Source organism: Melopsittacus undulatus, chromosome 7 (genome assembly GCF_012275295.1).
Source record: "Melopsittacus undulatus isolate bMelUnd1 chromosome 7, bMelUnd1.mat.Z, whole genome shotgun sequence".
NCBI classification, from domain to species: domain Eukaryota; kingdom Metazoa; phylum Chordata; class Aves; order Psittaciformes; family Psittaculidae; genus Melopsittacus; species Melopsittacus undulatus.
Genome location: NC_047533.1, coordinates 27,534,107 through 27,547,114, shown reverse-complemented (window position 1 = coordinate 27,547,114; position 13,008 = coordinate 27,534,107). Strand labels below are relative to the sequence as shown.

The 13,008-nt window shown below is 34.9% G+C and overlaps 1 protein-coding gene across 1 annotated transcript in view; it reads left to right on the top strand.

Moving 5' to 3' along the window:
• The window catches only part of FRYL (FRY like transcription coactivator), a 164,882-nt gene that overhangs the window by 88,670 nt on the left and 63,204 nt on the right, over window positions 1-13,008 (top strand). Inside the window, exons 11-18 of the mRNA XM_034064589.1 lie at window positions 413-511; window positions 1,957-2,058; window positions 8,008-8,111; window positions 8,723-8,831; window positions 9,787-9,873; window positions 10,541-10,712; window positions 11,418-11,550; window positions 11,785-11,892. Of these exons, the coding sequence (XP_033920480.1) occupies window positions 413-511; window positions 1,957-2,058; window positions 8,008-8,111; window positions 8,723-8,831; window positions 9,787-9,873; window positions 10,541-10,712; window positions 11,418-11,550; window positions 11,785-11,892 (914 nt within the window). The remainder of the gene's footprint in view (window positions 1-412; window positions 512-1,956; window positions 2,059-8,007; window positions 8,112-8,722; window positions 8,832-9,786; window positions 9,874-10,540; window positions 10,713-11,417; window positions 11,551-11,784; window positions 11,893-13,008) is intronic.

Here is a 13,008-nt window from a genome sequence, read left to right as displayed (position 1 = left end):
CCTGAGTTTTCAGTTTCCAGAACTGGAGGTGCATTAAAGAGGGGAACAGTGAAAAATTCACAGGGGTTGTTTTGTTTGTCTGGTTTTTGATATATAAAATAATGTTTATGAAGAGTTTCAGTGTAGTTTTTATGTGTTAGTTGGTGGCAAATTTTCTTTTTTAATTCTTTAAGTATGGTATACAGGACATACAGTGGATTTTTTTAGTGGGTTTGGGGTTTTGTTGTGGTTTTTTTATAATTGTATGTTTGTAGTGTATGACATGATTTCTTATGCTTCTATTTATATTTCAGATAAATACTTATATAAGATTTAACTTTTGAATGTTCTTGAACTCATAAACATCTCAATGTATATTTAAATTGCCTACAGTATAAACCTTTAAACCCATTTATGTGTTTTTTTTTAATAGGCTGTTAAAAATGAAGTGAATGTGCCATGTTTGAAAAATTTTGTGGAGATGCTTTATCAGACTACCTTTGAATTGAGTTCAAGAAAGAAGCATTCACTGGTATTTTAAAGAAATATTTAAACTTCTGTTTTGCATATCTTAGACTTTTAATCTAGTACATTATATGAGGAAAAACTAATGGCTGTGTTAATTTAAATCTTAACTCCTCAGTTCAAGTGTAATTAAATTTGCACTGCGTATATGCATTTGCTCTAATTTTGATTTGTTTGTGCAAGATACATGCTCTGTTACCTCACTTTTGGGGTTGTCTTCAAATCAGTGTTTGATTTTGATTATTTTAGTGGGTTTTAGCACAGTTATTTAACCTAATGTCTCTTCTAGAAAGAGCTTGCTTTAAGGGAGTCTGGTATTTAAATTATGTTTACTTAAAAGTGTCAGACAAGACTTTCCCAGCAAAGTAGCAGCCTGGTGATAGCCCTACTCTGCTTGTTTTCTCCTCTCCTCATACACTTTTTTTTCTTTCTCCAGTATTTTTATTGCCTCTCTTGGATATAAATCGTGGGTTGTTTTTCCTTAATACTGCATCTTAGCTTGTCTCCTAAAATGGAATTTTAGCAAGGCTTTAAATCTCTTATTAATGCAATATTTGGTAATTCTTGATGACCATGGCAACCATGTTCCAAGTTGATTCACTTCACTTTACTGGAGATGTGGAGCTAAATTTTGCATTGCAATTTGCATATTCAGTAACACAAGTGAATTTAAAATGATTTATTCTCACTTTCATGTTAGGGCTGAGCTTTACTTTCTGGTATTCTGAGCATATAAAGCATACGTCATTGGATGTGGTTATACTTATGTAAGAATAGCATGAAGTTGGCATTCGCAATGTAATTTAATTTATGAAGTCAGAAGCATTGTTACATCAAAATTACAATTTACATATTCACTCTCATTCTTTAATTTTTCTCCATAACAAGACAGCCTGCAGTCAGATTTGGTGTTAAATCACCATCATGTATGCTGTTAAATGTATGTGGTGTTTAAAGAAACCTTATGTTAAAGCAAAGCAAAGTCATGCTAGTCTGCATATTCAAAAAGTTTCTTAAATTATGCTTCGTTCCTTACAGAAAGTGGACTTTGAGTAGAAGTGACATTTCTGACAACCTAAAGTCTGCCTGAAGTTTTGACTGAGTTGATGATGTTTTTCCTGAATATTAATTCATCTTATAGGCAGTTGCCTCTCCCATGAATTGAATCATATAGTTGTAGGGAAAGAGGGAATATTGTACCCAAGAGTGAGATCAATTCTTAGTCTTTGAAATCAGGCCTTGCGAGGCAATGAGCTTCACCATGGTCCCACAGCCCTGGCCTTACACCACGCACTCTTACAGCATGTAGATTGCCTGGCATCCGTGTTCTAGTGCAGGGGGCTGCTGTACAGTGCTAACATTGTGAGAGAAAGAACTGTGCCCCTTAATGTACAAGATTTTGAAGGTCTGCAAAGATCAATTTGATCAATTCTTTTTCCTCCCTACTCATAGGCTTTATACCCATTGATCACCTGCCTCTTGTGTGTCAGTCAGAAACAGTTTTTTTTAAATAACTGGCACGTTTTCCTGCAGAACTGTTTGTCACATCTGAAGGTAAGAATCCTTTTAAATTCAGAAACTGTTGCAAATTGATGGGATTTATTCCAGTGTGTTCTCAGCATCCTTGTGCCGAATAAACAATATTTAAAAGAGCACTGTGAAATGCTTCTCTAAAAAAAAAATCAAGTTAAATTAAGTTAAATGTGTTGTCTCCATTAGTATTAAGCTTAGTAGTGAGTCGTTGTGATGTTATTTAATGTTGGAAATAGATGTGGCCCCTTGGAGAGTGTCAGTTTTACTGAGTAAAATCTGCAGAAGTATCTGCTAATAAACACTATTTATGCCAGAGAAAGTACAAACTACAATTCTTCATGTGACATTTATATGTGAGAAAATACGTGGCTTGTCTACTCCTGTACAGTAAATGCAAAATTTCTCTCTCTTGTTCACTTATTGAAGGATTTGAAAGTGAATTGGGAGTTCAGGAAAGAGATTATACCTACAGCCTGTGATACATATTTTCCAAATAAAAATTAGTGTCTCTTTAACTTGTGGCTTCATTTGATAGGATTGTAAACACGAGTTGGTTGATAAAGAGATCAAGATACTTGGAAATTAGGAATCTGCTTTAATGACTTTCTTGTAGCATTAACTGTTGTACGTGTTCTTTCCTTAATTTTGATTAACAGAATTCGTGATTTGCCTAATATATTGATTTAGATAATCTCACTAAGTTCTTTGATCCACTTGACAGTATTCAGTCTGGTTAGGTATGAGTAACAATTCCAAAGCTTATTAGTAAAATACATAAACCAGCATGAAGTCAAAAGGAAACAAGTTTAGCTGCTTGGATTGGGTTGTTTTGTTTTCATGACATCTTTCACACTTTTCTGTTGCTTGTTGGGTTTTTTTATATTTGTCATCTAACATTGCAGTTCTTTTGCAATATTTGCTTTATGTTTTGTTGTTTATTTTGCTTATGGAGGCTGCTTTTTGCTTTTGTTTTTAAATCTTTAAAAAAACCTCTTCCAGGCTAGGAGTTGTGTTTTTCTGGCATAATGTCCATTGCTGATAATGGATATATTAAAACTATAAATGCCATTGAGTTTGACTGGTATTTGCTGAGCATGCATTTTATATTTTACTTAGTTTTGTTAACCACTAACAGCTTAACATGTTTACTGTAAGGCTCTATTCAGCAGAAATTCTACATGAGTTTCTGCAATTCATATTTTGCAGTGTTATGGTGCTGTGTCATTGAGTTATTTAGGATATATTATGGCCCACTAAATACTACTGGTTCTATTGGTGCTATTTGGGTGTTTGTTCAGAAACTTTGCTAAGTTTAATCTTGAGAAATACACCCCCCACTGTCCTCATGTGTCTTATGAATTAATGTGTTCCTTTGTATCTGAAGCTAATTAAATGCATGCAGTCTGTAATAAGTAATCTCATTAATTTATAAATCTGAATTTCACGGCAGTTTAGTCTGTTAGATTTCCTCCTCCCTGTTTTATTTCCTGATTGTCCTAATGACTAAATTTATTTTGGAGTTACCTAAATATATAAAATGGAGTAGGATTCCGAATCTATTGCCTCTGGTGTCTTTTTTTAATATATAGGTAATTTTAAAAGTTATTGAGAGATACTTAACAGTACTGGAAAGGTTCATCCACCCCTACTGTGTAAGTTAAAATTAACTAATTAACAAAAGGAATAATGACAACACTTAGACTCTGTTTCAGGGATATTCTATGAAGGATACAGGCCTGTTAGCAAGTCACCAAGAGGTAATGTAGGGCATGAATTCATGGTGCTCCATTCATTCCCTGATGACTGCCCAGTGCAAACTCTTACCTAATAATGAACACGTGTGATCACACTTTGGTAACACGAATAAGCAATTTCCCATTCGCCATAGTGTGAAAGCTGACATCTTTGTAGTTGCTCCATAGTAACTGGTGCAAAGTATATTCATAACCTGCCTTACCCTGCATTGGTACGGTGCTATATTATACTTCATAATACACCTGAGGGTGCTTTGAATCCTAATCCAGTACTGACAATATTTATTGCCCTTATAAACACTCTGTACTGGCTTTTGGTGCACACTACCTTTAGTTATCCTCAAAGCAGCCTTACTGTGTGGGGAAAACATCCTGGCCTTGTTGAAAGGAGGAAACACAGGGGTCCGGACCGATGCAAAAAAGCAGATAAGTGAGTTGTAGAAGTCAGTTTAGACCTAGAGCATACCAGGGTGTCTCTTGGTAGATGTATGGCTGGTCTTGTCCCACAAAGCAGCTGGGATGCTGTTTCAGCATTGAGCCCAGCAGGCCATTTCTTTACACACTGTAGTGTAGGCAAAAGTTTGTATTTATTCAGCAGACGATAACACTGGGTCAGTATTGCAGAACATTTTGCTTGCTTTTTGGACTAGTATGTAGATAGACTAATTTAGCAGATTTGTCAGAAAAGCTGATAGATTCTTGGATGAAGCTGAGTTGCGGTATCCTTACCATGTCTTCTGGTGAGAGGAAGGAACATTTAAGAAAACTGCTGAAGTGGGAGAGAGAGGTGTCAGTAATTTTGCTCCACTGTTGGGTGGAAAAGAATAGTTTGTGTTCACAGTTTAACCTTAGTGGCTGTTACCACAAAACCTTGGAGGCTGGCGGAACATTTTCTACCACTACAGCAAAACCTGGTTTTCTACTGAATAGAGTCCTTACTAGACAGCTATCTGTTGTTTTTGTGCTTTTTTTCATCTAACATGCATGTGCCTTCCATTCTCATGTTTGTTATGTTTTGCTGTCTCACATTGCTTTATTTAGATGCCATCTAACAACAGTATCAGAAAACAAATAGAAACACTGCAGGTGAGTTAAAGCATTATTGTAACTCAGTGAAATGTTGATTTGTCTCATGTAAATACTTTGTTTTTGGTTTGGGTTTTTTATGTTAATTGTTGTATTTTGTGCTTTCCTTTCTTTGTAAAGTCACTGTTGATACTGTTAATAAGCAACAGGTCTAAGAATAGCTAATGTTTCAGAGATCTTCTTGCCAGGGATTAAAGGAGAAAGATCAGAAAATTATCTAATGTCAATTTTCTAAATTGGGGTGAAAAAGTGGCTTTGTGAGATTGAGTACTAATATCACAGCTGGTTTCCCTAAATAGCAGTGCATGTTTCCACTGGAAGTACACTGCCTGTTTAAATGTTTGGTTTTTCCTGGTAATTAATTTCAAGAAGTGTCTTGCATGTAAGCAAAGTTGAAAACATTTTCACAATTGAAAACTGTGAAACTGATTTACTCTAGCAACTTGTACTGCACTAACTTGAAAGACTTTTACACTGTTGGTTTTGCAGGTTTTAAAAAGTAGAAATTGTTTTAGTTCAGAACAGAAGAAAAGTTTAGCATCAGTATTAAAAAGTACTTTCTTTAGTAAGTGACTACATTTGACTAACATGGAAAAAATGCTGTTTTGTTTTTTGCCCTTGTTGAGATACGTTTCATTGGCTCATCTTAATCTGTCATGTAAGACCACAGTAGATTTACTCTTGCTTTTTTGGCTTTGTAAGAGAGACACGGTTCATCACAGTTTATTCTGTAGTCTGCTGATATCATTTATATTAAATGTTTTAGGATTTTAGGCAAAACTATGTTTGGAAAAAAACCCTGATAGAGTGCTTTAAAATCTGACAGGCATCAGCTAAAAAGGCTGAAATTCAGACAGATTAGTGAATTATATAGCCATATATACTGTATTCTAGTTGCAATAATATCAAAGGGAAAAGGAAATACTGACACATTAACACCAAGTATACAAGTAGTATGCCATAAATTAGACCAAAAAGCCATTTTCTTCTAGTATATTTGTTTAGTTCCTAAATGTATAAAGAGGTGATGGAAATTTTCAATGCTTAAGAAATTAGTGCTGCTATATTTATTTTGTAACCATTTTTAAAAGGTGAATGCCTCCTTATACTCCTCGCCTCAACAAAGAAGCAAACTTTATCATAACTAATCAGAAGTAGCTGTACTGATGATAAACCTAACAAATGGATGTTGTTAACCTGTTATACCTGCTTCCTATACATTTTATTAGATGATTGAAAGCTAATAGTAAATTTTGCTTTTCTTCTGGACCTCTAAATTAATCTCCCATTAGAATATTTGAAGTAAGAAGATTGAAGCATTGCTTGGTTCTAGACACTGCATTTCAGATAGACTTTGATAATGTGTGTACTTCCAGTGAATTCACGAGCCTGTTTTGAACATCAATAACTGTTGGCCTGTAGATTAAATATGATGAATAGTAATACCATGGGTTTTTTGATGTTTAAGTTGATTAAAATCAAAGCTATCACGTTCTCACCCTCTCATACAATTATGGGTCTTTGCTTCTTCCTCGCAGTAGCACTACTGGTAAATTAACTTGGACACTGGGGCAGGCAGTTCTCTGTTCTAATACTAACCAAGGACAGGGGTAACTCTTTCACTGGTTTAGATTTTGTCCAGATCACCATCATCACTTTACCCAGTGCCTAGTCGCAGGTGTGCTAAATCAGAGGCAATGGTGGGAACACATAGGTGAGTGTGAAGAGAGGGTAGAACAGCATTATGCCTGACATAGACTGGGTTATAAAGTCATATATGTTATCTTTCTGTGAAATACCACTTTTTTCTCTGATTTTGTGATACACTTTAGCCTTTCTTAAAGTGAGCTGATGCCAAAACAAACAGTCCTGACCCACCCATCTTAAAGCCATCCAGATTACTCTCTTTTGTATAGTCTATTGCAGAGACATGGCCATGAAATTATGTGAATCAGCTTAATGGTGTGAGTTGGATTTTCTTACTGCTAGAATCAATACAAAGGGAAGGGAGCAGTGAGAGATTGCAGAGGAGGGAACCAAAGATGAGACCATCTCTTTTCAAACAGTGTGGTCTTAGATGCAAAGTTCACACCCTTTGTGAAACTACACTCCACTTGTCCTAGGAGGACAAAGTAGTCTGCTATTCTGACTCATTGGCTTGTGGTAGAGGCCAGAAAATATGAAATTGGTTAGGTTAAAGCCATCATATAGATAGGTCTTGAAACAAAGAGACTTAACTGGAAATGGGGAAGGTCTGTTTTAGGGGTTCTTTTTCTTGGGGGGTGGTGAGATGGGGTGGGGTGGTGCGTGCTGGGTTTGGTTTGGTTTGGTTTCGGTGTTGTTTTGTTTTTTTTTTTTTTTTACCTGAGAGAATGCCTAAAAAGATGACCTCTGGGAATCATTTATTCTGTTCATAAGCTCATACTTACATACCAGTTGGTATATCCTTGTGTATGTGTTAGTTCCTTATTGGTTTACACAGTTTAAGAGCTAGGAGGAGTGAAACTAAACTCCTAGTAGCAGCTTTATGACAGTTTTTTTCATACAGTGCATAATTTAAACTGAATTATGCCACAAGAATTTATAGTAATTCAAGAGAAAGCTAGCTTCATTGTTACAATAAAAATGAATTGGAAGTGAGTAAACATTAATGGCAAATATGTGGTTACCTCCTTTTGTGTTCTTTTCTTCCGCACCTCCTACTGTCTGGTGTCATAAGTTGAATGATGGATGTAGACTTTGTGTCTAATTTAAAGCAGCTATTCTGATGTTTTAAACAAACCTAAGTTGGTTTGCTATAAAAAAGGTATTTGTTACAAATGGCTTTCTGATAAAAGTTCTTGGAATTAGTACACTCTTGGTGTTCTGAAGAGGAATATCTACTTTTTAGTTACTTCTCTGCTCTCAGAGTGAAAGACATGTAGAATGCTCTGGAATTACTAGTTAAATATTCAAGTAGTATTGGAAATAGGCAGTACAGTGTTGGTTTTTTATTAAAACATATGAAACTTGTACTCCATATTAAACATACCAGTTTACATTGTTATTCTTAAAAGTCAAAAGAGTAAAAATTGAATTTTCTGAGTGTCTCACAAGCAACAGTAACTGTATTTTTTCATTCATTTCACAGAATAAAGATCCCAAAATGTCCCGAGTTGCACTGGAATCTTTGTATAGGTTATTGTGGGTTTATGTTATTAGAATAAAATGTGAAAGCAACACTGTAACTCAAAGGTAAGTTCATTATGCAAAGTGTTTTGGAATACTGATTAGTGGGTTGTTTCCCTCCCCGTCCACCAGTGATATCAGAAGAGATATTGAAGCCAGCTAGTGGTCTAGTCAGGTAAAGAAGGAAATAGGCTCCATCTCAACAGAGAAAACCAAAGGAGCTTGATTAAAAGAATTGAGTCTCCATTGATCTTTGCAGGGATAGAAGAGGGCAGAGAGATAAGCAGCAGAACATTTGTTAAAGATAAAAGGCAATAATAGTAGCAAAACAAATAGGGTATGTAGTAGCCATCACTAAGTATGGGCTGGAAATGAAAAGCTTTTCTTTACAAATTGACTTAGTGAGAATTTGGAATAGTCATTTATTTTTTTCCCCTTCCCCTGACTGTTATTAACTAGTTGAAAACAGGATTTTGGTCACTTTATATGAACCCAGGATACTCTTGCCTGTGACAGTAGAGGGCTGTACTTTCTAGAAGTGATCATACCTGTTACATGCTTTTGTATTATTTAATAGTAAGACACCCCCCCCAAGATTTGAACTGTAACATCTCTGCTATTATTGAAAAGTTATTTTTAAAAGTTTGTTTTTTCTTTTTGTGTCTAAATTCCTGTAGCCGTCTCATGAGCATTGTATCAGCACTTTTCCCAAAAGGATCACGTAGTGTGGTCCCACGAGACACACCTCTGAATATATTTGTAAAGATTATTCAGTTCATTGCTCAGGTAAGAATATGTCAAGGTAGAGTTGTAAGACTAGGATGAATATTATTTGAAGAAATGTAAATTTAAGGTTAGTTTTTAAATATTTGCATTGAATTAATGGTCATCTGTCCTGAGTAGGATTTCTGCGAATACGTATAACAAATGAAATTACTTGTTCTGTTTCTACCTATGGCAAAATTATTTTACTTACACTTCAGTAACTGTTGTCTATGAAAATCATGATGATTAATATTTACATTTGTGTTGCACTGGTGTGTGGGGGTGTGTATATAAATACATTAATATAGTTAGCATATTCTATAATAATATTTTTATAAGGGGAAAAAGCATTTGAATAGCAATATCCACTTATATTTAGCCTGGAGACTAGCTTCTGTAGACAGAAAAAATGTGCAATGTATGTAGTACTTTGTAGTTAGTGTTGCATTATTATTTATATTATTTTTGAAGCTTCTGTTGCCCTAATATTAAAATACAGGATATGATCTCACAAGGCAAACTCTAATTCATCTATAACTTTATAGGTTAGAGCATGTTTTCCTGTCCTACAGATAGTTTGTGCTTCAGCTTCCGAAACGTTTCACTTCTGATTGGATAGGGTTGAGGCAGGACATGTTGCACTGTCTTTCTGTCACTAATTTTTACTTACTTAAAACAGTTCAGCTCATTTGTAGAAATGTGTTTGACCTGAGCAGAACTGTCTAGGATTCTTTTTTTTTTTTTTTAGGAGAAATGATTGAACCACATCAGGGGATGAGCTGTGTTGAATTGTACTAGATTTCAGAAAACCAACATGAAGTCATAAGAATAAATAGGAAATAGGGAATATTTTAAAACATTTTTAATTTTTAAACTTTTAAGAACTGATACCCAGCACCTGTGCAAAGCCAGGAAATTAAACTATGCATATTAACAGAAAAGAGATGATCATATCAATCCATTTTCCCCTCTATAGGAACGTTTGGATTTTGCAATGAAAGAAATAATATTTGATCTTCTCAGTGTTGGAAAATCTCCTAAAACCTTCACTATTAACCCAGAGGTAAAAAAAGCTCCATTACTTGCATACAGCAAGAACAGGACATTGGGGTAGTTTCAGGGGAAAATGATTACTATTTTTGAGCCAGGATGAAAGCAGATTAATGGGTATATGAAAGGGCGTTTTACTAAAACTAAAGAAGTAATTGTAGTCGTGCTCACTTGCTGATTCATTTCCAGTGTTTAAGCTAGCAGCAGTACTGCTGAGTTCAGATTCATTTCAACAATAGTTTCAGAAAGTATGTGTGAATTTTAGTTACAGTGTAACTGTAAAGCCTTTTTTCAGGGAAGTCATACCTACCTCTTACGGTTCAAGACCCAATCTAACAGATGAGACCTTTAAGCAATGTCTGTCTTCAGTATGTCATTCTCAAGTTTCCTATCAAGTCCTTTAGTGCTTTGCACTATAAAATTTTCAGTATATTAGCCTGTGCCAAGTCCGTTAAGTGGAATCAGAGTTGTGGGGAGGCACTCAAGGCTTAAACTTTATTCTTGGTATTTTATTACTCTAACATGTAGCGTTTTATTTAATGCCTTTCCTTCTGGAACTGTACTTCTCTGTTTAAAAGAGAGGAAAAATGCAATTTGTGTTTTGCCTTGTCTGTGTTACTTTAATGTTATAATTTCTTCTGTTTCTTCTTTCCTTTTTCTTCCCTTTTTTGCCATTGAAGAGGATGAATATTGGCCTCAGAGTCTTCCTTGTCATAGCAGACAGCTTGCAACAGAAAGATGGTGAACCGCCAATGCCAACAACAGGAGTTGTTCTTCCCTCAGGAAATACTCTGCGCGTGAAGAAAATTTTTCTTAATAAAACACTGACGGATGAGGAAGCAAAAGTTATAGGTATGTTGTATTCCTCTGTAAGTTGTCATTCCAGTATGTGTGTATGTATTTTCAATTATTCTCAACCAGTACATTTGTGTAACTTTATTTCTGTATTAATTTCGATTGTTAGAATCCAGCGATAGTCTGTTGTAACAGAATTGCTTTGATTCTTTAGAGGGGGCTGCTAGACAGTATTGACCTTTAGGTGCCCAAGACAAAACCCATGGGTTTTTTAAAGTGTTTTGCACTGCCAAATTAGCACAAAGAAGCCAGAGTGCAGTTAGTGTGGTAAACAGCATGGCCATATTCGTTGCCTTGATGTCACTCTAGAACATCCTGTATGTCCCACAGCTGAAGTGGAGTAAGACAGTTTTAATACCTACATTCTACTGATTTTCAGCAGATGAGGTAGTTATCTCTCAGGGACTCTTTCAATATGTAAATTTTTAAATTAGAACTAAATTGCTTGGAATTGAGAAAATGGAAAAGCAACTAATAATTGCTTCTTTGTTAATGTTCTTTCTGAAACTTCCTAGTTTCATACAATACCTGCTACTAAGTAATATGCATTTCTTTTGGCACTTAAAGTGTGTGTTCCGTGTCATGTTTTGTGCAAGAAAAAGGTGTTCTAAACCAAATAAGTGGCAAATATTTTAATAAATATTTTATGAAAATTAAATGAAAACAAATAAAATTGGTGATTGGTTTTCTTTGGCTTTTCAGGAATGTCCATATACTACCCTCAAGTCAGAAAAGCACTAGACAGCATTCTTAGGCATTTGGACAAAGAAGTTGGAAGGCCCATGTGCATGACTAGTGTGCAGATGTCCAATAAAGAACCTGAAGACATGATTACGTATGTACTGAATTACAGTGTTTTCACTGTCACAGTTAAGTTATGCTGGTTTTGTGCTGTAATGTTGCAAATGCCATCACTAATGCGTTACAGTTGTTGGTTTTCTACTTGACTAGTAAATGAATGTTAATTTCATTAATTAGTGATACAAATTTTTGTTAGCTCCTTAGTTTTGACATGAAATTGAAAATGTTTGTGATGTATTGAAGTAGAACTCTCATGTTGTTTTTATAGGGGTGAGAGAAAACCTAAGATAGACTTATTCAGAACTTGCATTGCTGCTATCCCAAGATTGATTCCAGATGGCATGAGCAGGACTGACCTCATTGAATTGCTTTCAAGGTAAGAGAAATAAAATTCTGCCCTTTGTGGGTGTTCCTTTTTAAGTGCCATGTGTATGAGTTTATCAGGTAGTGTGAGTCCAGTGCATACAGAATCTTTTCTTATTCCTGCCTGCCTTCAGCAATTGGTTAAGCATTACTGGCCATAGTAGTAGGAGGTAAATTTATCCTGAAGATCTTGTACTTTTTTAGAGATAATTTTTTGAAAAGTAGGAGTTTATTTCTGTTCTTTGATTTTTGCACTTGCCTTACCTTTTGTTGCTACAATCATACTTTTTTCCCGTTTTCTTCCAATTGCTAGTCCTGTAAACTATCTTAAAGATACTCTTTGTTTGACATTACCAAAGTGTAATGCAGGGCACTTGGGGGAAACGTTTTTTCTTGTTCTCTACTTATCCTGCTTCCTTTTTCCTTTTTTTTTTTTAATCCAACATTGCCCATATTCTTCTATCTCTTATCTCAGTTTAAACTGAATATGCCTTATCAGTGCTGATAAGTAGTTGAGACACCTTAGCAGACAGGTGTTTAGGGGTGAGTAAATTTGCATTCAGTGAGAATACGTATTTGTGGGACATGCAGACAGTCTTTCCGTATTACTAGAGTGATAAACCTTCATCTTTAAAACTTTATTTAGTACAGAAATGGTCTTGGTGATGAAATACAGGATAGCTTTTAGATTTGAAATTATAAATTCATTGGCATATAATGTATTAAGTTACATCTATTAGAAGGTTAATAATATTTGAGAGAATAAGATTTTTCTAAAGCTTTTTCTTCGTCATCAAAAATCACATAAAAGGTGTAAAATACTAAGCATTAATACAGTACTGGATAAGTTTCATCTACCATAGTGGGTTGAGACATATTTTTAAGTATATATGGAAAGTTTTTTTAAGCAAGTTTTTTCTCATATCCAAAGTAAAGCTGCTTTATCTTAAAAATTAATCTGTTCTTTTCAATTTTAATTTGATAAAAATAGCCTATACATCACAGTGTGCATGAATACTGAGCTCTGAGGTGGTTACTCAGCTTCCTGCAATGATGTGCCTGCATGAAAGACTTGACCAAATCTCTTAAATTATTTTTTTATATTAAGTTTTATGAAGTCTTGCATTAT